Source organism: Falco naumanni, chromosome 4, assembly GCF_017639655.2.
Source record: "Falco naumanni isolate bFalNau1 chromosome 4, bFalNau1.pat, whole genome shotgun sequence".
NCBI classification, from domain to species: Eukaryota; Metazoa; Chordata; class Aves; order Falconiformes; family Falconidae; genus Falco; species Falco naumanni.
This window is the reverse complement of record NC_054057.1, coordinates 36,771,442-36,794,634: the sequence shown is the minus strand read 5'-3', so window position 1 is coordinate 36,794,634 and position 23,193 is coordinate 36,771,442. Positions and strand designations below refer to the sequence as shown.

Sequence of the window (23,193 nt, the reverse complement as noted above, 5' to 3'; positions counted from 1 at the left end):
GGAAACACACACAGAGCTGACCTATGTGCAGGTTCTAGTAAACTCCAAAAGGAAAGACAACCTCTTCCGCAGTCTTGGCAGTCTTGTTATTGAATGTTGTCTCCTGTTAAGCAAAGATTATAGAATACATTCTTCTATTCTATAAATAAAATTATCTTGTACTTTTATAATAGATTCTAAAAGATATGAGACATTTATTTTCATTCTTAGAGAGCTATACAACTGAAGTACAGAGACACAAAAGCCTGTTTTACTGATGCAAAACTGCATCGGCTGCGAACAGGCCTGATTTCGTGAGACACCTGAAACCAACCAGAGGCAAACAGAAAATGGCCATCGTCTAAGTGTATCTGCTAGCTGGTCTGTCTCTTTAGACGCAGTCTCGCTTTGCCTTCTCAGGTAATTGCTTTCAAAGTCTAACCAAGCAAACCTCAATGTTCAAGTATTTTATAAACATCCCTCAAACCCAGGGAAAGAAACCCTCTGGCCCCAGCCGAGGTGTTCGCGGACAGGATCGCTAAGGCGGCGCCCGGGGCAGCGCCCGGTGGTTGGCGACACGGGTTCCGCGTCGCCTTCGAGAACTGCGTCGCCTTCCGGGGCTCCGGAGGGCTGCCAGCGCCGCACCGGAGCCGCCGTCCCGCCGCTCCAGGCCTTTCCTCCGCTGCCTCCCAAAGACACCGCGTCCCCCCTCCCCAGGAACGGCCCCGCGTCTCCCCACGCCGCCCGCGGCGCGGCCCGCTCCCCCTCACAGCGCCCCCGCGCCTCGCGGAGAGGAGGCGCCTTGTGGCTGAGGCCGCCCGCCAGGCCGCGGCCGCCCCACCCCGCTCCTTCCTCAGGTGCCCGCCCTCCCGGCCGCACTGACGGGGCTTGTAGTTGGGCGGCGCCGGCCGAGGACTACCGGTCCCAGGGAGCAGCGGGAGGGCGCTGTCAGGTGGCGTCCAATATGGCTTCCCCGTGCCCGCCAGAGCCCGGGCCCGAGCCCGCGGCAGCGCAGGGCTGCTGAGCGCCTGCGGGGCGGCGCTGGCGGCACCGCCATGCAGAAGATCAAGTCGCTGATGACCCGCCAGGTGAGCGGCGCGCGTCGGGGGGGCAGCGGGGCCCCGCCGCCGGCGGGCCCTGGGCTCTCCTCGGGGGCGCCGTGCCTGGGCCCACGGCGGGCGGGGAGCCGGGGCGGGCGTGTGCGGCCGTGCCCGGGCCTCCGACGGGCCTGCGGGGCGCGGGCGCCGCCCTCAGCCCGGCCTGCCTGGAGAGGGAAGTCTTGGTTTATTAGCTCTCGGTACGCACGCATCCAGGTTTTTATTTATTTATTTATTTTAAATCAAGAAATGGAGGCACGCAGAGGTGCTAGCGCCTAGCGTGTGCGGTAACAGGCAGGCTGGCGTTCAAGATGACACGGCTGGTCGGTGTCAGTTTCCTTTTTTGACGTATAATTTTGCGGCGCCGTGCCGAGGGCCTTGCCTGCCAGCAAACGCTGTTGCTCGGAGGCAGGCGGGGCTGTGGAGGGGCCGGGGAGCTGTTCGGGCGGGCACATACTGAATGTCTGCTGAAGTATTGCGTGTGTTTCTGCCAATGCACTTCTTTGTACCAGGTGTCTCCAGGGTTATGTAGATCTAGTCTGTTTGGAACAGTGTTTCTCAGGTTGCAAGCCTTTTTAAAGGAGTGTATTAGAACAGCATTCGAGTCAAGTCATATACAAACTACCTCTAAAATGAAGCCTGTTTGCCTGTGTGTCTGAATTTGATAACTTAAAAAAATCACCTGGGTCACCCATCACGTCAGATATTCTAGATAGTTACAGAAAATGATGGGAAAGTCAGAAACTGAACTTTGGGTTTTTTTCTAAACTGTGTCCTCAGTGTTGTGATGCTTATGTGGGAGGCAGGGCTTAAAAATGGGCACTGGCATGGTAGCTGTATTTCTAAAATAATGTTCTACTCCCCTTCAGTAAATGATCAGTTTTCAGCTTGACTAAGGAGTTCTGGGAAGCCTGCCTGGTGTGGAAAAGTTGTGGTATGAAAATGATGCGATTTATGCCATTTTCAGCCTTTGGCAAGGATTTAAGTTCCATTTAGCATTTGATAAGTGAAACTTCTTACTGTTTCTGGAGATAAGTTGCTAGTACTGCAGACTTTTGAGAGGATGTGTGGAAGTACGAGAAGCTGGCAGCAGCTGCTTTGTTACCTTGAATTTCTGATGCATACAGATGAATCACCTTTGGTGGTGGGTAGCTGGAAAGGGAGAGTGTTTTGAAATGATAAGCAAGGAAATCTGAGAATCAAAACCAAAATAAAGAGATTTTGCATCCTAGGTAGATGAAACAATTGTAATTGTCTAATGTAGTAGTTACCACAAAAACTTGAGAAACGCTATCAGTTTAAAAGGATAGATACAGACTTTTCTCATCCTAAACTTGCATGGTAATTGAGTAGGTCCTTTTGTTTTGAAGAAAGTGTAGGTAGCTAGGGCCTGGAGGGGGCTTGGAAACAGTACTGTCAGCATCAATCGCAAGAGTACGAGGGAAATCTGCCTGAAACTCATGGCTCTCATAAACACCCTGAAGTCTCAGGGGGAGCTTCACCCAGAACCGTATCTGAAACTTAAATGTTTAGATTCACGTCTGCCTAGGGAGCTGTCAGAAAATGCACTAAATAGCATGTTCTGTGTATTGCTTCATAAAATTGTGTTGGATATTCAGCAAACATACCGGTTAATTGATGCTTCCCATCCAAAGCTTCACTCTACTAGAGCATATGCTATTTATGTGGGTATGTGTTTTAAGGAGTAATAATTATATAAAACAACTAATGTGTATTATGCATCTTTTTCAGTTTAGTGATGCGTAAGGAAAACCAGTCCTAATAGTGCTGTATGGTAAATAGACAAATATGTCATCAAGCAAAAAAATTGGATTTGATTATTTGATTCCATTAAGTTAGTGGAACGAAGTATGTTGTGGTTTTTGGACACGTGCATTTTAAAATTTAAAATAACATCTGGAAGTTGAGAGGAGGATATAAGTGAGCTTTATGAAGGGAATGTTGGTGAACTGTACTGAAAAGCTACATATTGTAACATACAGTTGGAAATGCTTAGATGTTTGAGGAGCATAATTTCTACACCAGTGGTCTTGCTTAAATGTTTATAGAATAAGATCTTACCATTCCAGCCTCGTGTCATTGTGATTTATTAAAGGACTTGTAGGTGTATAATCAACACCACGTAGGACTTGTGCAGTTTGGTTGCAAGATACATAAAGTAATCAATCTTAACTGGCTGTTAAATTCTTTTAAAGGGTCTAAGAAGTCCTCAGGAGAGCGTTCATGACCTCAGTCCTATTGAAAGCTTTCGGATTCCTAGTAAGGTATGATGCACAGTCCCTCCATTCCCACCCATTTTCAATTTTATAGTTAGATGACAGTTGTTTATCTTTCTTTTTTTCCCCACTTTTTTTTTTTACACCAGGTTTGCTGCTGTTCTTTTTGACAGTTTTATTTCTTGCTGAAAATCATTCAAAATATTTTTATGAAAGAATTAAGAGCTGTGAGACCAAATAGTTTACCAGCTCAGAATGAAACTGCATTAAAATTTATTTCATGGAACTTTTGAGTTGTCACTAGATGCTGATCATAATATTATGTACATTTCCTCCTGGAATGAAGGGGGGGGAAAAAAAAAAAAAGTGCTTTTTTTTTTTTTTTTTTTTTTTTTACTTTGGAAGGTAGATGCTGTGTGGGTAGCCTGTATAGTTGTAGTCTTGATATTTAGTCTTTTCATGGTTTCGATGCCGTAAGTATATTTTGTATTTTCATGGTTGTAATCTTCAGCATGTATCATTAACTCTGTGTTCTACTTTAAAAGTTATAGCTTTATAATAATAGCATTAGTGTTTTTGGGGTTTCTTTTGGCTATCATTACTGAAATGATACCATCTCACTCTTGTCTCACAAATAATGCCGAATAATTTGGGTGTGAGGGAACAATTGTCACAGTATTTGACTGCTCCTTATACCCTGTTGATCTGAGTGGACAATTCAGAAGACTTGCTGTGGGTGTTTTCATTGTTTTCCCCTAATTTGGACTTTGCCTTTAACCCATGAGATATTTAAGTTACTGACTTGAAATTGGTTGCTTTATTTTACAATAGTTTAAAGTAAACAAAAGAAAAAACCTCTTGTATTTCTTTGTCTCTATATAAATACTGTGTAATATGTTTGCTTGTGCTGAGGCAGACCAGAAAATCAGTGTTGCTGTATGTTAAAAAAATTGGGTAACAATCTCTGAATTGGTATATAATACTCTGCTGAACAGTGGCCAGTATATTGATTTCAAAGAGTGAAAGTATTCAGTTGCAGCAATGTTGAAAGAACACCATCTCCGTGGCTTAGATTGCAAAATTGCAGATTCCTGCCACCCACTGAGCATCCAGTTTCAAACCGTCTTTTTTGCCGGTGACTCTCCAGGTAGAAAGTAGATGTAGGGTATCTTGGCTGGATTTCCATTCTGTAATAGTCTGATGTTATGTAAGTCTACACTTCTATTGGTAACAATAGGAAATCAAATACCTCTCAATATATTATATTTTTTTTTTTTCATGCATTTATGTCAAACATTTGTAATATGAGAACATTATCTGCAACTGTTCTGCAAACAGAATCTCATTGGGGTTATGAATTCTGAGCCTGAAAAGCCAAGATTGCATCGACATTAGAACTTTTCACCTGATTTTTTTTTTTTAAAGTTGATAAAATTAGTTATTCTCCCCTGTGCCACAGAATTAAACTTTTATATTTTTTCAGTCATTTAATAACCTTTTTTCCTTCTAAAATGTCTTAAGTGAGTAGCTCTCAAAATAACTGCTATATTCAGAATATACATTTTTTGTTCAGGATATAGATTCAGAGTAGCTTATGTTAACTTTTACCTTCTCAACAAGCTGTATTGAATGAAACTTTTATGAATTTGCCTGGTTATCTGATTATCTGGATGATGCTCTTAGTCATATGATTTAGTTTTAGGTAATCCTGTGAGGAGGAGGGACTAGGACTCAATGATCCTTATGGGTCCCTTCCGACTTGAGATATTCTGTGATTCTAAGAGAATGTTGAATAAATGAGTTTGAATTCTGGCTGTGGTCCCAAGCCATTTGTTATGGTAACTTTACTTCCAGCCCTTCTCTTTTAGAGGAAGGATTTATATTTTTATGCCTCCTTAGCTTTGCTAAAACCTTTATAGTAGGATATTACTTTCCAAATGATGAAGCACAGTAATATGTCTCCTGTCACTGTGAGCATGGATTCAGATATGCTTTACTGAAAACAGGAATTCTGGGGGGTGGGGAGAGGGAGATGTTGTCTATATTTGTGGTATGAGTACCTGTCAAGGAGATTAGTTTTCAGTACTGCACAGAAGTTTAAAGTCATTGAGCTTTTGGCTATTGGTATTTGTTTTGAACTGAAGCTATATTTAACGCCGTGGCAATGTACTGATGTCACAAATCAGAATTACATTATAATTATAGGATCAAGCAGCTTTGCTGCATATAAGCTAATGCCTCTCAATAATTATTTTATTATAATGGACAGGTTTGGTGAAGGGAATTCACTTCTGAATGCAAAAGTAAAGATTAAAGAAAAGGTGCAGATTTTTAAAGGCAATGAGTAAAGGCCTTTATGAATATATGAATAACTTCATACTGTTGCAGGCTGCTATTTGAACACATTATTCTCTGCTGCCATGTTTTAATGACTGTTTTTGTTCATATCTTGAATACCCAAAGTTTCAAGCTCACCAGCCAAATACTGTTTTTGATGATAGAATGGTTATGATGCTGCACTTCCACATTCAAAGTGGTGTCTTCAGATTTAGGGCAAATGTTAGTGAAGTTTCAAAAGCTGAGTTAGAGCTGTAGAGAGGTATATAGAATGAAAGGCTGCAGAGCCAGCATGAATTAGTGGGAAGAGCACAAGCCATTGATAGATAATGCTAATCCTGGGGGCCAAATCCATGTTTTTGAACTGGAGGACTGTCATGCTAGTTTAGAGGTCAAATGGGAAATATGGAGCATGGGAAGAAGAGTATTGACATTGCATCCCCTGAGGACAAAACCAATGAAATTTTTCTGGATCTTGAAAGTCATCGATTTGCTGACTGGTAGCTTGCTGGTGGGCATGTTAGTGATGACTGTGCTTCTCAATTTTTTATTGATTGATGAAATGATTTGATACCTGGCTATTTTATTGAATACCTCCAAGCGTATGCACTCACACTAACCAGTACTTAAAGTTCTGCAACTGTTTTGAAAAATTTTAAATTTGCTTCCATCATACAGAGGCAAATCACCAGAAATCTTTGCTTTCTATTGTAATGCAGGCTCATACTGCCAACTTGGTCACACAGAGAAATAAGTGTATAGTAGTTCAAGTCTGTGATACAGACTGTAGATAAGGCAAATCTGAACTGCAAGGCTGGATTTCTTGAAGAGAAAGTTGTCTACAGAGGGATTTCATACATTTTTTGATTGAGAGACCTTACTTCATCTATGTGCTCTGGTTGCCCTGGGGAAACCGTAACTCTTTGAACCATTCTGTTGTCAGCTTTGCTGTTTCCTGAGCTGGTAACAGTTTTGTTTAGTAGATTCTGCCACAAAAGGGTGAGATAGGTATTTTGTACACCTGAATTCAAGCCTGTGGGGTTAATAATGAGTTGATTTTGAATTAGGTTATATTTATCTTGATGATAATCAGCTCATAAGCAATATACAAATACTAGTTAACTTTGTGGCTTATGGTGGTAAACAACAGTGAAAGTTTACTTTTTAATGCTTTTCCTATAGATACAGAAGCGTAGCTTTTAGTTTGTGTGGGTTTCTGTTTCCCTAACAGTAGCTGAGTGCTTTTCCGGATTAAGCATTGATGGTGTGATTTAAGCAATTGAGCATGCATTAAGCGATGGTGTGACTTAAGCAATTAAGCATGCATTAAGCAGTGGTGTGACTTAATATAAGGATCAGGCTTTGTTGTGTCCACCAGGAAAACTGTTTTCATAGTGTAATGTTTGTTTTGGTAGAGTGAGGGCTTTTTAATAACTATTCTGTATACATACTGAAGAAGGAAAGATCAAAAGAAGGTTCTGGGCATTTCCTGTGAAAGATAAGGAAATACCACAAACTTTTGTGTGGGACTGCCTTCCCTAGCTGTAGGTTAGCTGGAGGGGGGAAAAAAAAGTTAAAAAAAAAAGTTTTGAGGTGAGTTTATAGATAGTTATACATACTTTGTGAGACATATATAATATATATATATTTTTCTATAGATAAAATTAAAAGATTGTGTGTGTATAAAAATACTTTTATACTTTATTTCATGATGGCACGATGTTGCAGTGTACCTGCTGATTGAATCTGTTGAGCAGGGCCCTCGTCCTGGTATTTAGCTTTTAAAATAGGTGTTATCCATGTGCAGAATGGAGGGATATAAATCAACAGCATGCTAATTGGTGTGGTTTTGGCTCATGACATAGGGAGGCTGTGTCCAAGTGAGTAAAGCACAGACTTGGCTCCTGGCACTCTCTGTGTAGAGGTGCATAGGTGATTGCTGACATTCAGCTTCTAATTAGTTTAGAAAATTTTTAGATTTTTTTTTCCTGAGTAGCATCAGTTAACTTCTGTCAATGTCTTCACAAGTCTTTTGTTTGAGAGTGACTGGAATGCAGAAGGTGTTTGCTTCAACTTTCTATCCGTAATGCTTCATTAAACAGAGCAATATTGGTTTTGGTGTTACAGGCAGTGTAGAATACAGGGAGAGTGGGAGTATGACGCACTGGGAAATAGCTGGGTAAGTCATCGAAAACTTCCTGAAGATGAGTTTGCAATTAAATGACTCTTCTGAAATATATTTCAAGGAATTGCCACAGGCTCCTAGACCTGGAAACTTCTATTAGGAAGGGAAAATTATGTGAGAAGTGTGTGGATGCAAACGCTGTTTTATTTAGCAATGGCTTTCTCAAGTATGCAAAGCTGTCAGACAAATAGGGGTTTTCTCCACCACCACCCCCCCCACCCCTTTTTTTTTTTTCTCCCCAGAAACTGTCTTTCACTGATCCATTTAGGTGACATTATGAAAGAGAGACTTGCTGCCTAGGGCTGGACTAATAGTTAATTGAAAGGAAGTATGTTAGGATAAATTGTCTTTCCATTAAAGTAAGATCCAAAGTACTGGAAAGAAAACAACAATTGCACATTTGGCACCACAGGTGATGCAAGTTTTAGGTAGGAGGTGAAGTCTCTTGCTGAACAAAACTTTGGAAAAATGAGTAGCCCATGAAACAGCATCTTAGGTGGTGGCTCTGTTGGCCCATTATTGCTTGGAGAGCTCCTACTGCTGAATGTGTGTGTTAACCAGGGCAGGTGGATCAAAATGAATACTTTGGGGTCCATCTTGCCAATGTGCTGCTTTTCCTGATTGCCTATGTATCTAGTTGATTTAATTTAGCAATTGTGAAGTTCTCTGCATGATTATCAACTGTCTGTCCCAGTTTTTTATAGATTTTTTCTATTCAGATTCGCCCTTAGAATTGCTGAATTTATGTAAAATTTACTGACAAGTGTGTTTTAGTGTTGACTTTTTCTTTTTAAACACACACGCTTAAGTGGCAATAGTTAGAACTAAGTTTTTGAGGTGAAAAAGTGCCTTGAGGCGTTTAATAGAGCTTCTCTCTCTGCCTCTGCAAAGTGTGCGAGTACTAGCTCCACAGAACGAAATTTGACTTTTCCTGAGGTCCCTGTAACTATGGGCTTCATATGTACATAGTAAAACTGTTCTGTATCTCTGGGTAAAGGGATGAGGAAAATTGAGTATCAGCAAATAAACTTTATCTAAGGATGTTTGCTTCCTTCAGTGGTGAGTGAATGGATTGGCCTTGAGCATGTTAGTTATTTGAAACTAGTGGAGCATGATGTACTGGAAGCTGCAGTTCATAACTGGATGAAGTCTGGTGGCGGATAGTGTAATTTATATGGGAACTTGAGTTTATTCTGGAGAGTTGTTCTCACTAGACTGCTTTTCTGGAAAGAATGAACAAATTGAAGAAAAACTCTGTCCATTTAATAAATATTTTCCTAGGCAGTGTTTTGGCAAGAAAACACTTCAGATAAATAATCTGAGACAGGGTAAAATAGTTTCTTAGTAATTTTCCTAGCCCCGTCAACATCAGCTTTATTTTTGTCCCGAAAACTGTGGTCTAAGATTAAAAACAACCCTCCCAATTTATTATCACGTGGCTCTAAATCCAGAATATGTGTCCATGATGTCTTGCTTAATACATTTTCAGGGGATGCCAATCACCATTGACCTATGGCATTGATGTATCATTTCACCAATATGACAAGATATCAATAGGCTAAAAATACAAGTGATCCTTAAGATTGCTTCTTGGGTTTAGTTTTTCTTCTTTTTTTTTTTCCTTTAACAAACAACTGTGCAGGAACTTGTAGCCAAATACCAAATGATAAATCAGATGATTCCATTTGCAATAGTTCACTGGACAAATTATGCGGACCCTGTTGCCTTGGATAATTTTAATTTTTTCATTTTAGTTTATATAGCTAAAACTCAATGTACTGTAAGGTGTTAAGCTAATTTGTAGAGGGATGTACAGCATAAAGGTGCCATTTTCTAGAGAGTCCAGAGGGAAATAATTTGTTTGTTTCGAAGGACAGGAATACATATGGTTAGATAATAGATTCGTTGCTTTGTAAATTAAATTACTTGCAAGAGCAGGGTGCCACTGAATGTGAATGTGTGCATCCTCTGCCAGGCCCTGCACCCTCACATGACGGAAACTTCATAGATTAAAGGCTGGAAGCGGGCGCTAAAGGGACTTTTTCAAGCATCTTTTCATTCTCAACCCTCATAACCTGCTCTCCTGTGTTTCTCCTGTTCTTACTAAAGCTGAAACGTGAGGTGGCAATGTGTCACCGCTGGGTGAACTGGGTGGCTAGAGATGAAGCTGAAGGGACAGGTCAGCCTGTGCGGAGCCCTGCCCGTCCCTTCCGTGCCGGTGCGGGGCCGCCGGCTCTCCCCGGCCGCCTGCCTGCAGACGGGCCGCCCTGCTACCGCCTGCCGCCGGCGCCACACGGCCCGGTCCGGCACGGCACGGCACGGCCCAGTTCAGTCCAGACCAGCCCCGCACGGCCCGGGCCGTGCCTGAGCAAGGCGCTGTTATGCCTTCTGGTGTTGCTGACGCGCAGGACAATGCTCAAACCCCGGTTTTAAGTGTGTCTAAGGAATGACATCCTTTTGCTTTGTTACTTGTTGCTGTCACGTTGTTCATGTGTATTACTTCCTGATTTCTCTTACGTCCGTTGGTACCCTCCCTCGATGCACGCCAGGCGGCCGCCGCCGGCGGGTGCCGGTGGCAGCCACAGCGTCAGGCGTTTTCAGACGGTCCCTCCGTGGAGATCTGAGGCCCTTGGGGCCTCGCGGGAGAGGAATAAGGTGGCTCCTCGATGGCTTCTCTGCGGGCTACCCTCTGGCCCGGCTGGGCTCGAAGCCGCCTTCCAGCTTCGCCCGCGCTCCAGCGGGTGGCGCCCGAGCACCGCCCGGCGGCAGAGGGCCGGGGCCGGCGCCGCCCGGCCGCTCGCTCCTTCGGCCTCGCTTGTGCCCGCTACTACCACCGAGGGGTTCCTGCCGATCAGGGACACGAAGTCCGATTGAAATCCATTTTACTCTTGCCCAGCCAGCGCCCCCCCCCCCCCTCCCGCCTCCCCCTTTTTTCTTGTGAGAGGCGTTTTAGAGGAGCAGTGGCTCTTGCTGCTGCTCTTCCAGACCTTTGACTGCCTCTCATTGTGCAGGGAACCAACACCTTGCTTTGTATTTAAATGCTGCTTTGCCTCATAACATGTATGCATTGACCTTATTTCCATTGATTTACAAAATAAGCAAGTTAGAAGTTGTTTAGCCGATTAATCTAAAATCTGATACCTCTAGCCAGTCAAATAAGCCTTGGGATCTTGGTGATGAAAATACTGGCACCTTTTCCCACTGTAACAACTTGGCATTGTTGGGAGAGTTAAGGTCTGTATGGGACACTTCAGTCCACTGGATCACTTCACCAGGGTTAAATTCCAATATCGTGCAATTTGATCCATTTTATCTTGATTTTTTGTGAAAGAATATCATGGCACTTCTCCCTTTTGAGTCTCTGATAAAGGATTTTCATTCCTTTGATGGGAACGGCCTCCAGGAGAGTGCAAGTATTAGCTGAAATGTCTAATAAAGGAGGGGAAGAGGATGATCAAGCTCAGTACTTGGTTTGTAGTGACCAGTGGAAGCAGCTGGGTTCTTAAGACCTTTCAGGGAAGATTGTGCCAGCAAGAAGGGGGATACTTGCTTCTTGAATATTAGTTTTCAGAAAGCTGACGCCACATCCTTGCTTAGATCGCCTTGCTAGTCAGAGAAAAATCTGAAATCTGTTAATTTTGTGCAAAGAAGGCAGATCTGTTTTGGTTTTGCCTGTAAAAAAGTCAAGTGTTTGATGGCCTGACTCTTACTGCAGTGAGTTGTGAGGGCTGAATTGAAAAGTTTTAGGTTTGTAGTGACACTTTCTACCTTACATTTACTAAGATGATTCTTCTATTTGTAAAAAAATCAGGTTTTCTTTGTTATGTTTTTGTAGGGTTTTCTTCTGGAGAAATACCCTGCCAGTTTGTTTTTAGTTTATTATGAGAATTTCTAAACCTCAGGATGCAAAAACTGTGGACTGAACGTGCATTTGTGCCACAGATGTATCAATGAAGAAGTCTAAGTGATCTGCAACATTGAGGTCTGCACTGTGCTCTTTGAAAAGTTTTAAATACCTTACTGTTTATAAGTGGAAGAACAAGCCACAGTGTACTGATCTTTCTGTTCTTTGCCATTGCTTCTTGTACTAATGTTGTAAATGGCTTTTGGAAAATACAAATACTTGTTTTGGTAAAACATTGTTCTTGTTAGGCTGTGATATTAAAACATGGATATCCTATTTTGTTTTGTGAAGGAGGAGCTCAGAGAACTACGTGAAGAACCAACTGATCCTCAAGCTCAGCAAGAAATAATCAACAGCATTGAAGAAGTTTATTTTTCCAATGATTCCTTTGATATTGTGAAGTATGAGTTAGAGGTAAGCTGTACTCTTGAAAGAATAGACAGTAATATATCAAAAAATGAGTGTCAAAAGTATGCTTATTTCAATGAGCTATTTTTCATTTTGTTTCCTGTATCTTGCATTAATATAAAACTATACCCTCCTGCCTCGTGTTGTGGTTGTATGGAGCTTCTAGTGTATAGTATTGGTATGGAATCTCTTCTTTTAATGTGGTAGAATTAATATCAGGTGTGCTAACAGGCACTTCATAATCTAAACTATAGTGAAAAAGCCAAAATAGTTGGAATAGTTGGTGGGGGAAAAAAAGTTCTGTATGTTGGATATTTTTAGCAAACTGACTGAGAAGTTGTGGTATTAGGGGGGTTGTGTGTTTACATGTATGTTTACATATACCTTACAAATAAGGTAGCTTTTTGAGGTAATTATACGATGTAATTATGATAATATGTTATCTTAATACTGATTTATTTCAGTATCCATCATTTGAAATAATGGATTAATTTAGATGGCAGAAGCAGTAAGAATGTTTCTTTAGTAGAATTCATTGGTTAGTTAATAGTACATGTGTATTTAACATCCTTTAATTGCTCACTGAATTTAATTTGTTGTTTACACGTAGAGGCTTCCTCCAGTACTTAGTCTTCAAGAACTGGAAGAATACAGAGACAAATTAAAACAACAGCAAGCTGCCGTAAGTAACATTGTTTCCACTGTACTCTCAGGCAGTGTGTTGTATTGTTTATTAGTTAGCCAGAAGTGTAACTGAAGAAGTTAAACACATTAGATATTAATTTTAATATTATGTTGTGTGCTTTTATAGTGGAAAATGATATTAGTAAATCATATAATCACATGAAATCACGGAAGAAGCTCTTGGTGATGTGTTGTAACAAGGAGCAGATGTACTGACTGTTTCTTTAGAAACTTGTTTTTCTGAATGCTCAGTGTTTCCTATATATTGTAAGAAAAATATTGTTCAACACAGCTCTGAATACTGTGGTAGTACCTCTTTTTTTGAGGGATTTCTGGCAATGTAAAGCACTTTTTCCATAGAGTTGCTATTTTCTCTGTTTTTCATTTGCCAATTTGTTAATCATCCACAAGGGTTTCTAGTGAATACTAGTATAGAGTTATTACATAATAAAACAAATCAAATGTAACAATGAGTAATAACTGTAATTTATGGGGGGAAATGGGAGTTGCACCTTCTGAAAGGTAGTTGTTACATTTCAGGCTTTTTCTATTCATACAGTAATTATTGATTCATTGCTCTTTTAAAGGTGAATAATATGGCACAGGAAATGAATGTATTAATTGTGGCATTTGGAGAGTATCTGCAAGTAAAGTAACAGTTACAATCCTAATTCATGTCTTTAAATGAATGAAATGTACAGAAGGAGAACATTGGATTGTCTAATAATATATAGAGAACAAGTTCCTTCTGCCTAAGACTGCTTTTCCTATAATAAACCTATGAAATCTTTTAAAGTCTTAGTGAGAAGTTGAGCAAATGAATATTCCATGTTTCTCATCGAGAGGTATAAGGAAAGAAGTTGAAAGTGGGTGGTGGCTTTTGGTTTTGTGTTGGTTTTTTGTTTTTAAAGTTTAAGAGGACATCTGGTGGTGACATAGTTTTGCCAGGAAATACACTCAAGACTGAGAGACAACTTCATTGAGATATGATGGATAATCCTAATACCTGTCATCAAGATCTTGGCCATTCTGCCTGCACAATGGGAACCAGCTACTGTTAGGGGACTAGTTTCAGTGCATGGCTGCTGCTGAAACATGTGAACTGAAAAGTGCATGCAGCTAATGCTAATAGGTGGTTCTCACCTGACAGGGGTGAGAACTGAGCATGAGGTTTCTAGTAAATATGCCCCAGATATGTCTGTCTTTTAGAAAACAAGCGAACAAATTGTGTCAAAGCCAAACTGCAGAAAAGTTCTTAGAGTTTCTATTCCATTGGATGGATTCCAGCTCTCAAAACCTCTTTAATATATGTATCACAACAGCTTTAATTTGTCTAATCATCTTGGTACAGACAATTTGAAATGAGGAGGCTTTTTAGTTGTACATCTGACTTCATTTTCAGTAGTAGACAATATCCTCAGCTGTATCTTTTTTTTTTTCTTTGAGAGGTGAAATATTTTTTCCTGATGTGATTAGGAAAGAGAAAATTGTTTGGTCCCCTCAAAGAACATTGTTAGTTTGCATGCATGGATAACTGCAGTCACATTCACTGCTAGCAATTGCAGTTCTGGATTCCAAAAATTAAGAATTAACACAATTGTATGGAAGATGCCAGAAAAGGTGGGACAACTTGGAAACAAATGGAAGTAACCTGGGACAGCATTGCTCATCCAAAAGGAAGGAAAGAGAATAGCTTGGAATAGTCTCACTAAGTTCAGGGAAATTTAAAAAAATGAATGGCTGTGGCAGATACTTGACAACATTGAGGCTGTTATTAGTCAAGAGTAGCTGAGAACTTGGAAAACAAACAAAAAAAAGAGTGTAAAAACTGAAAATGAAACTCATCTTTTATTCATGTGTACTGCCTGATGAATCCCTTTAGCAGTGAAGAATCAAGCCATTAGATTTGTACTAGGGCAGTGCATGACTGGCAGGTATATCCCTGTCCTAAAGTTTTTACAGGTACAGGGCTAGTGGGAAGAACAGTTTGGAAAAAGGAGATGAAAATTTCACAGCACATATACTGTGCAGTGAACAAAACTTCTTTAGAGCTCCAAGGTTGTGTTGGCTTGTGGAGAGTTTGACCTGAAAACATCCTTTCCTTGCCCCCACCCTGCTCTGGAGTGGTTCTTTTGCTGTCCTGCAGCTTGAGTATTTATAGAACAACTAAGAGATTTTGTAACTGTTTTGTGATTCTGGCTGTTTTTTAATATGGAAGGAGGAAAGCATAGCTAGATATATGCCCCTTGTCCAGATTGTTAGTTGATTCTGTTGGAGTACTTTGAAGACCATTTGTGTGCAGGTGCTCTTCCAGAGGATGGGAACTGACCTGGTAGGGTAAGTGTGTTACAGGAATGCTGATTGATCCCAACTTTGTGCTATGTTTGACTAGGCAGTCAGGTATAGAAAAACCTCCTTATCTCTCTTTCCCAGTAGTGCACTGTGGGCTGGCTATCATAGCCAGTTTTATTTTATTTTAATTTCTGGGAATATTGCTCACCAAGAAGAATGTAAAGCAATACCAATAATTTCTTTGTCATGTTTGAAATTGTTTCTTCTTAAATATTTCTAGTCCCTGCTGAAAACAAAGCACACTATTGTTAAACTTGTGTTTATATGACTGCTAGCATTGGATTATTTTTTTAAGCTTGTGTGTTTGCACATAAGAGGCTGATCAGGATATCAATGCCCATTTTTAAATTCAGTACAGGCAGCAGGTCTCCATAGCATTCCACTTATTGTTAGTTCAGAACAAGGGAGAAAATTTTAAAATATGTATGTTCTGTGTGCTAAAGAAAGGGTATAATGTACTCAGTGTGAATATTAATTTTGACATGGGTTTTATTTAATACAATATCAGTCTGAAAGGCAGGTGTTTTTATGGCTTTCTTAGATCTCCATGGTAGATGGTTAACTTATATTTGTACTCCAGCAGTAGCATAAGCACAATATAAACTCTTGCAGTGTCCCATATTTCTATTTTCTGTTCTAGTGTGTTCCTTAAAAAAAAGAGAGGTAAGGGATTGATTTAAAAATGGCCACTAATTACTAGATGGAACTGTAAACATTTTTCTTATCTTGCTTCTAAGGAAAGCTGATGGTTGTTTTAGGATTTTTTACCTTGTTGTGGCATGTTTATTAATAAATTTGAAAACTACAGAACTAAATGATACAGAATCACAAACTTGTAGAACTTTAGTATAGCTGGATAGGCTATTTAATTGACACTGCTATGTATCACTTATAATATTCTTTTTAAGGTATCTAAGAAAGTTGCAGACTTGATTCTTGAAAAACAGCCTGCATATGTTCAGGTAAGACAACTAATCATCACTTTTTAAAAGTGAACCACTCCATTTTGTGCTATTGTAACACTGCATTTGTTTCATTGGGGATTAAATCTAGTAATTTGTTAGTTGGAACTAGCTGTCCATATATGCTAAAGCTGTATCTGTATAGTGAAAAGAACGAAGAGCATATTGAGCTGGAGGCCCTTAGGATGATAAAGACTTTGGCTTTTTTAAGAAGGCTTTCTGAAAACATGAATTCACAGGCTTGACTAATACCTGTAATGGACTTGAGCAGGAGCTTCTTGAGTGCCTGTGTTTAGTATTAGTTTCATACCTTTTTCTGTAATAGAAAACAGCAATGATCTTTCTTAAGAACACTTAACCAGAAACCTGCCACTAATCTCAGGCAGTCATGAGAAGAAAGCATCTAAGAGAAGACTGAGCTGGAAATAGAGCCTCAACCTGTCAAAAGATCTCAGAGAGCAAAACTAAGCAAAACTGCTTTAGCTGCTTGCAGTAGAGTATTGACACAGCTTCTCTCCTTGCTCCCCAAACATAATCGGAACAGCTGTCATAATGATTCTCTAAAGAGAAGGTGTTTTTTTTCTACCCATTTATTTTTAATAATGCCCCTATACATTTGGTCAGCTCTGCCTGGTTTTATCTGATCTTTCCAGGAAATGACAGAATTCTACAAAGTGAGAACTTCGGATTGTTATCAAAGTAGTCTGAGAATTATCCTGTGGTGTATAATTCTGTGTGTGTACAGCACCTTGTATTGTCATACCAGCTTTTATGGGAATTGTCATTTTGGTCAGGAAGCTGGAGAGTATGTGAGAGGGCAATGATGGTTGCATTTGTTGGTGGAGGTCTCTCTCTGTCTCTTGTTTTTCTTTCCCCACCCTCCTGATTAAACTTCTTCCTGTTACATCCTTCCCTTCCTTGCCTCCTGCTTCTAAGCTGATAACACTGCTGTTGCTGCAGGCTAGGGCTTGTACCTCCTGGGTGTTGACTCAGGGTTAGATGTCATGGATCTACAATTATTGTCCTCTTTCATCCAGAGGGGACAACTTCCTCTTATGCTCACTTGTACTTGTGGTCCACAAGTCCGTAGTGACCTTGAAAGTGTCCCATCTGTGCTCTGGCATTTTGCTGAGTAGAAGGAGGGGTGCTGCTGTTTAAAGAAAAATATATGTGTGTGTGAGCATTGCTTGTGTCATCTCCTGCAATAGCTGTTGGAAGAAAAAAGCTGTAAGGGTAATATTATATCAGTTTTAGTTAAGGGAATCAGGTGGGAGGCTGTTTCAGAAGGAGGATGAGTAAGTGCTACCATGGTTGAGTCTTCATAAGATAGCATAGAGGGGGGCAGAAAGGGTAATTGTATGGTATGAAATCCTTCTGGTATAGTTTTGCTGTTGTGCATGTTTGGAATTGATGTTGAGTGAATGCTGCTTTTTCTGAGTCCAGCAGCTTCACTTTGAAGCCCCCCTGTCAATGCGTAACAGTACCATAGAGAATGTTCTTGCATTTTGCTGTGTAACGTTAATATTCTTATAGCAGCAACGTCTTAGTGAGGTGCACATTTTATACCAAGAAATCATTTCAGATGTGCCAAGGGACAGTTAAAAAATCCATCGTGCCAATAAGAATCTTTTAAAAACATTTCTCAAATGTATATTTGCCTGATTAAGTCAGTAATCCTTCAATGTTGCTTGCGGGGCACAGGCCTGCACAGTTGCTCGTCGGCAGACTTATCAGAGATTTCTGGTGAGCATCATGGGACTCACTTTCCCACTGACTCCTGAAATGCTGTGGGTACTTTGTAACGGCAGCTGCAGTTCAGTGTCCGATCACAGTAACAGGTCATTAGAAGAAGCAAAAATGTAGGTGACTCTTTGTCTCCTGGATGCCTTGTTTCCACTGTGCAAGGGGAAGTGTGGGGAAGTCATGGTTTGCACCCTGTTTCTAGTATGAAGTCTAACAGGCACTACTGTGGGATGAGAGAGGCATGGCACAGACGCAAGACGAGGGATTTATAATTCTTCCTTCTCCTTGGAAGGAAAGGCATGTTTTAGGAACAAGCAATGGATGGGAGGTTGTTTTTGAAAAGAGAAAAAATATAATTATCCCTAAATGCTGGACAGAGGACGCCCTTTCTGAGGACCATTAGGCTGCACTCTGTCCCTGTGCCTCTCCGTCCAGCCACATTCAAAGGAGAGATTTTACAGAATCTTTGCAAGAGGCAAGACTGGAATGGATGGAGTCGCTCCTTATTGTATGCATTTCCTCATCATAAAGGCAACAGTGGCCTTTTGAATAGCACTGACATTTGCAAAGTATGAGTAGGTACTGAAGAAAGTATTCTTTGAATTTGGTTTCTTAAGTTATTATGCACATAAGCAACTAAGCTGTCATTTTTTTGAAAGCAATGTTGGCAACATAAAGGAGGAACTGGTTTTGCTGAAAGATGCAGCTCAGTGATTTGTTGGAATTACTTGTATCTTTGAAGGCTGACCAGGAGCTGATCTTGAACTGAACTAAACTTTAAACTTGTTTTTGCTTGTCATATATATAGAATTAGATAAGTTTTCAAAGCTAAAGTTTCCCTTCTCCCCATGGAAAACACTTGATGTGTTCTGAAATGATGAGCAGTATTTAAAAAAAGATACTATTTTTTTTCCTTTAGCATGGGGAGAGCGTTCACTTTTCTGCAGTGCTGTTCCTAACAAAAGAAATCCTGATAGATATATATAAAAAATATTTTTTTAAAGGAGTTGAGACTATGCTAGGTACCAGGAAGTCAAAATCAAACTAAATTCAGGTCACCTGTGCTGAAGAGTTTTCAGCTGAAATTCAACAGAATACAATTAACATTCATTATGAACTGACATCTACTAAATTGCTACAACTCAAGTGCTTCTAAACAAGAAAATTCTGTGTGAAACATGGTGGTGTTGGGTTTATGGTTTTTTTGTTTGGTTGTTTTTTTTGCTGCTCTCTGACATATTAATGCAAATTAAACCCTGTGCTTCTATCTCTGGAGCTTTGATCATTCTGCTGTGGTACATTAATGGTATAGAGATTCTTAGGCTACATATATGATATATAAATCGTATAGGTCCCACTGCAATGAAAATGGTTTTCAAATATCTTTCTTCAAGAGAATTGTGTTTTAAAAGATAGTTTATATTAATGTTCCATTCCAGTGCTTAGCATATATAAAATGATGAAACAAATAATATATAAAGTAACTCTACGAAGTCATTATAACATCTCAAGAGAAACCCACTAATCACTAGGCTTTGCTGGTATGTGGCAGGATTTTACCTTACATGTTTATTTAACCTGTTGTCTCTCTGTAGGAACTCGAACGTGTTACATCTTTGCAGACTGGCCTTCAGATGGCAGCTGTTATTTGCACAAATGGAAGAAGGTATCTTGTTTAAACAATGGCAGAGATTGAAAGCAGGGAAAAAGGTGTTTAAGAAGAAACCTGTAAACCCAGGAAGTTTGCTTGCTGATGATATTTCCTATTTATGTGCTACATGGAATTAGCAATAGTAGTTAAAGATACTGAAACAAATACCAGCTGCTTTCTGTCTTGCAGCTCTCCCTTTTTCAAATGGGAGTTCTCTTTAGAAGAGGAACTTCTTGAGATACACCATTGATCCACAGTTATGCATGAGGGAAAATGTACCTTCATGGTAGTCTGTTGGTATCATCTCAATTTCTGGGTTACCCTAACAATGCTGACAATCTCTTTCTAGCATGTATTTTGATGGACATATTAGAATTACGTTTTATTTTACATATTGTCAAAGGTGTTATGTTCATTAACTTTTGCAGACACCTGAATATAGCAAAGGAAGGCTTCACACAAACTAGTTTGGGGCTTCTTGCAAATCAAAGGAAGCGACAGTTGCTTATTGGACTGCTAAAGTCTCTGAGAACAATAAAAACACTGGTATGTACAGTTACGTTTGTTCAATGACAAAATATTTTTCTTCATTTCTGTGTAGTTATCACTGTGGTTTTTTTTATTTATTTTTAGCAAAGAACTGATGTGCGTTTGAGCGAGATGTTAGAGGTAAGTCCCTGCCAGACTATTATAATTTGAAGCTGTTCTAAGTCTACTTCTGTCAGTCTTAATTTTGTCCCTTTTTTGCTTCCTCTTGCAAACAGGCTATGGGTGTTTTTATGTGGTGAAATTATTATATTTTTATGTTTTTAAAAAATATGTGATAATTACTTCAAATCAAAGTAAATAGCCCCTGTGCTGAGGCGGTGAGGGAGGAGAGTATTTTCTGTCAAAGACTCTATCCTGCCTTAAGATCTGGGCATTGAGGCTTGAGTTAGTTCAGTAAGAGTGCTATGGAGTCTTGACTCCCCTCCCTACCCACAAGTTGTATTTCTTTTCTGGTCTTAGCTTGATAGTTGGAAGAAAAAAGGTGAGATTTAGCCAATTGTTGATGTACTGAGTCTGGGTAAAGTACTTCTACTGGTATGTTACTGTACAAATGCATATATGGGCTCCCTACTTAGTATTTTATTTTTAAGTATAGTAGCTTCTCTCCTTATTTGTTGGGTTGGCTTTTTAATAGTCAGTTGTAGAAAACAGCAGCATGCAGGCCATGACACTGCAAATTCTACTGATACGGTATATATACTGCCTAAAAATGCAGTAGATACTGCACAGAGCAAAACCAAGAATTGTCTTAAGGTGATGAGTTGTATGAAAGATAGCTTCAGGATTTTATTGACAGCTATATTCTGATCGTGTAATGTAACCATTTTGACTTGCTAGTTTGCTGAATATTTACAGCTAATACTGGATGGAATGTCATTATGATAATCCCTAGTTACTAAACTTGGAAATTGAGTCTTAATAATTTTAATTCTTAAGATTCTCTGAGTTTAATTCCATCTTAGGTAATACACCTTGTTTCAGCACACTTACTTACTCTTTACCAAGCAAGAACTTATTAATTCACAGGCTGCATAAACATTACCTTCTCTCAGTAAGCCCTGTACCGTGATTAGCTTTTAATTTCTGTGCTGTATTTTGGTGCACAGGAAATGAACTCTTCACTGTCTACCGGTAGGAATTTTCTTGAGGTGGAGGTGTGGGTGTTGGCATTCACACACAGACCCTAATATCTGATTATTATAATTTGTTAGTGATTTTTAAACGTTAAGGTCTGCAACTGCCGTTTCTGGATAAGTGCAATTTTAGAGCTGCGCTCAGTGTCTGCTCCCAGTAAGGTGTTGTCTTTACTTCAGGAAGTTAGCTGGGAGTATGTATGAGATCTTTTAGTAGCCATTCACAGAGGAACATTTGGGTTGCATTCCCAATTAAAAAAGGACTAGACATGAAGCTATAATAACTTACAGGGGGTAAGCTACATCTGGAATATATTAGTAATATATGTTATGCAGGCAGGCTTTCTGATTTGAGCTCTGTTAGACTTAATGGAGCAAGTCCCAGGTTTCCAATGGAGAAAAATGCAAAGAGCTGTAAATGCTTCAATCATTTTAGACCAATGTACTGTTCTGTTTTCATCTAATGCATAATGTATGTGGGGTTTTTTGTGTTTTTAGCTAAACTTGATCTGCATTAGAATGCTTCTGTTAAAACCGATTTCATTTCAGAAACTCCTTTATGATAATAGCTAAATATAAATTGCCCTTGCGTTTTTACTTTTTGATCAATGACTTTGAAATTCCAGTAACAGCTTTACATTTGAGCTCTCTGAAGCATGTAATATAATGGATGTAATTAGGACAAAAAAGGGAAGCTCTTAGCTATTAAAGAGGGTTTTTCTTCCTCTCAGAACCTTTCTGGCCTCATAACTATTTTTGTACTCTATTAGATATACCCAAGGCACTGCCCATATTCTGTTGGCAAGATCCTGGGGTTTTACATTTTTGTGTGTATGTTTCTGTTTTGGTTTTGTCCTGGTGTCTTCATGTACTTCCTGATAGACCTATCTACCTATTGGATATTCTTCTTATAAATTAGAGCAATATTTCCATATTTATTTTCTGACGTATGCTCTCTTTGTCCTGGCCTTGTGTGAGCCAGTTTTATTCAAATTAATTTCTAATTAGCTATAGAATGTGTCAAATTAAATAGTGTTTATCTAGGCATAATATTGGAGTGTCTTCCTTTTCAGGTTTTGTAAACAATGGCAACAGCCTGCCAGTGCCTGAACTTACTTCTTTCCTTGCTCATGAATAGATCATGTTGTATTAACAAAGGTTAGAAAGTTGACTGGGAAGGTGTTACTTGCTTTGTAATAAAAACTCTGACGTGTTTTGTATGAATGCGTACAGAAACAAAACAGCAAGTCATTTGCATAAGGTAATGTAATACACAGTGTTTTAGGGTATTGATAATATGTTGTCTGTTTCTAATTCTAAACTACTTGCACATTAAGTTCTGTGATAGATCCTCATTCCTTTAACTTTACTGTATTGTAAGAGGCAAAATATTTTGTTCTTAATGTTTATACATAAGCGTGCAAGCAAAAATGGGTGTTGCAGTGTTTGCTTCAAAAGCCAAATCAGCTTTCCACTGTTTTCTATCCGAAGGAAGAGGACTATCCAGGAGCTATTCAGCTGTGCTTGGAATGCCAGAAAGCTGCCAGCACTTTCAAACACTACAGTTGTATAAGGTAAGGTGACATTTTGCAGATTTCAGCTTCTGTATAATTTTTTTTGTAAATAGTGTAAAACAGTGACCATTAATTCTCATTCTATAAAGCAGCTTTTTTTTTTGGTTTGAAATTTGGTTTTCTACTTAGAAAAGTAAAATTGAGACATTTATAAAAGCATAAGCATCCTCAATAGTTTCCCCTCTCCCTGTACCGCTACTAACCATTCTTCAGAATCATAACACTATATAATCTATGTTTGAACTAAGTCATTGTTTTGTAATTGTCATAGTATGTTGGGAGGTAAAGTTTCAACCGAGTCTGAATTATAACTGTGCTACAACCTGCAGCCTAGAGATACCTGAGCTAATTTTTTAATAAGCAAATTTGTATTCTGGAATTAATATACCTACAGCAAG

General features: G+C 39.6%; 1 protein-coding gene across 2 annotated transcripts in view; it reads left to right on the top strand.

The window, feature by feature from the left end:
* The first annotated feature begins 907 nt into the window (after window positions 1-907).
* Window positions 908-23,193, top strand: part of VPS50 (VPS50 subunit of EARP/GARPII complex) — a 93,388-nt gene continuing 71,102 nt past the window's right edge. Inside the window, exons 1-9 of one of the 2 annotated variants that reach the window (XM_040590686.1) lie at window positions 908-1,067; window positions 3,293-3,361; window positions 12,031-12,153; window positions 12,758-12,829; window positions 16,092-16,145; window positions 19,484-19,554; window positions 19,968-20,085; window positions 20,173-20,208; window positions 22,713-22,795. In XM_040590686.1, the coding sequence (XP_040446620.1) occupies window positions 1,035-1,067; window positions 3,293-3,361; window positions 12,031-12,153; window positions 12,758-12,829; window positions 16,092-16,145; window positions 19,484-19,554; window positions 19,968-20,085; window positions 20,173-20,208; window positions 22,713-22,795 (659 nt within the window). In that variant the 5' untranslated portion in view covers window positions 908-1,034. The remainder of the gene's footprint in view (window positions 1,068-3,292; window positions 3,362-12,030; window positions 12,154-12,757; window positions 12,830-16,091; window positions 16,146-19,483; window positions 19,555-19,967; window positions 20,086-20,172; window positions 20,209-22,712; window positions 22,796-23,193) is intronic. The other variant, XM_040590687.1, reaches the window with a different exon arrangement.